At 60.3% G+C, this 2,002-nt stretch overlaps 1 protein-coding gene across 1 annotated transcript in view; it reads left to right on the top strand.

Moving 5' to 3' along the window:
- Positions 1-1,140: 1,140 nt before the first annotated feature.
- Positions 1,141-2,002, top strand: part of LOC130199641 (glycogen debranching enzyme-like) — a 4,961-nt gene continuing 4,099 nt past the window's right edge. Inside the window, exons 1-4 of the mRNA XM_056423319.1 lie at positions 1,141-1,407; positions 1,485-1,609; positions 1,682-1,794; positions 1,867-1,953. Coding sequence (XP_056279294.1) covers positions 1,395-1,407; positions 1,485-1,609; positions 1,682-1,794; positions 1,867-1,953 — 338 coding nt within the window. The 5' untranslated portion in view covers positions 1,141-1,394. The remainder of the gene's footprint in view (positions 1,408-1,484; positions 1,610-1,681; positions 1,795-1,866; positions 1,954-2,002) is intronic.

Below are 2,002 nucleotides of genomic sequence, written 5' to 3'. Positions count from 1 at the left end.
GGGGACCACCACCAACACTCATTCACATCCATACATGACATATGACCGTGTGGTCACGTGACCAGGTGACCATGTGACCGTGTGGTCATGTGACCAGGTGACCGTGTGGTCGTGTGACCAGGTGACCATGTGACCGTGTGGTCATGTGACCAGGTGACCGTGTGACCATGTGACCAGGTGACCATGTGACCGTGTGGTCATGTGACCAGGTGACCATGTGACCAGGTGACCGTGTGGTCATGTGACCAGGTGACCGTGTGGTCATGTGACCAGGTGACCATGTGACCGTGTGGTCATGTGACCAGGTGACCAGGTGACCGTGTGGTCATGTGACCAGGTGACCATGTGACCGTGTGGTCATGTGACCAGGTGACCGTGTGACCAGGTGACCATGTGACCGTGTGGTCATGTGACCAGGTGACCATGTGACCAGGTGACCGTGTGGTCGTGTGACCAGGTGACCATGTGACCAGGTGACCGTGTGACCAGGTGACCGTGTGGTCATGTGACCAGGTGACCGTGTGACCATGTGACCATGTGACCAGGTGACCGTGTGGTCATGTGACCAGGTGACCGTGTGGTCGGTGACCGGTGACCAGGTGCGTGGTCGGGTGACCAGGTGACCGTGTGCCAGGTGACCGGTGACCGGTGGTCAGTGACCAGGTGACCGTGTGGTCACGTGACCAGGTGACCGTGTGGTGACCGTGTGGTCGTGTGACCAGGTGACCCTGTGGCCATGTGACCAGGTGACCGTGTGACCAGGTGACCGTGTGACCAGGTGACCATGTGACCGTGTGGTCATGTGACCAGGTGACCAGGTGACCAGGTGACCGTGTGACCAGGTGACCGTGTGGTGACCAGGTGACCGTGTGACCAGGTGACCGTGTGGTCATGTGACCAGGTGACCGTGTGGTCATGTGACCAGGTGACCGTGTGGTCATGTGACCAGGTGACCATGTGACCAGGTGACCGTGTGGTCATGTGACCAGGTGACCATGTGACCGTGTGGTCATGTGACCAGGTGACCGTGTGACCAGGTGACCGTGTGGTCATGTGACCAGGTGACCATGTGACCGTGTGGTCATGTGACCAGGTGACCGTGTGACCAGGTGACCGTGTGGTCATGTGACCAGGTGACCATGTGACCGTGTGGTCATGTGACCAGGTGACCATGTGACCGTGTGGTCATGTGACCAGGTGACCATGTGACCGTGTGGTCATGTGACCAGGTGACCATGTGACCGTGCTCCTCTCAGGTGTTCGTGGACCAGGTGGATGCTGACGTCGTTGCCGTGACCCGACACTGCCCCAGCACTCACCAGTCGGTGGTGGCCGTGTGCAGGACGGCGTTCCAGAACCCCAAAACCCACCAGTACGACGCCACCGTCCCGCCCATGTTCATCCCCGGTATGACATCGTCCCCTCTGTGGCAGACGGCAGCCGCTCTTCTCCTGCTCGTGTGAGTCCACCCTCTCCGTCTCCAGGGAGGATCGAGGAGGTGGTCCTGGAGGCCCGCACCGTGGAGCGGCCCGCCGCAGGCTACGTGAAGGACGGCCGCTTCATCAACGGCATGCCAGAGTACAGCGTGGAGATCAGGGAGCACCTCCCGGTACGCAGGCCACCAGCAACACACGCGTGTAACAGACACGTGACACGTGTCACATACATGTCGCGTGTGCAGGTGCAGGACAGCTCCGTGGTGACGCTGGCTGCTGTGACCTCTAAAGGACCTTCAGAGTTTGTGCAGGAGGTCACCTTCCAGAAGCTGACCCCGGGCAGCGTCATCGCCTTCAGGTACTCTCCATCCTGTCTGCGTGTGCGTGTGCGTGACCTGATGGTCATACATCATACATGTGTCTCCCTCAGGGTGAGTCTGGACCCCAAGGCCCAGCAGGTGGCCGGGGTGCTGAGGTTCTACCTGTCCCAGTTCAGCCCGAAGTACAAGAGAGGCAGGTAGGAACCCCCGGGGCCCCTGAGGGGCCTCTGCCCAGTGAGCAAAACC

The sequence above is a fragment of the Pseudoliparis swirei genome, chromosome 9, assembly GCF_029220125.1.
Source record: "Pseudoliparis swirei isolate HS2019 ecotype Mariana Trench chromosome 9, NWPU_hadal_v1, whole genome shotgun sequence".
NCBI classification, from domain to species: Eukaryota; Metazoa; Chordata; class Actinopteri; order Perciformes; family Liparidae; genus Pseudoliparis; species Pseudoliparis swirei.
This window is presented reverse-complemented; position numbering and strand designations above follow the sequence as displayed.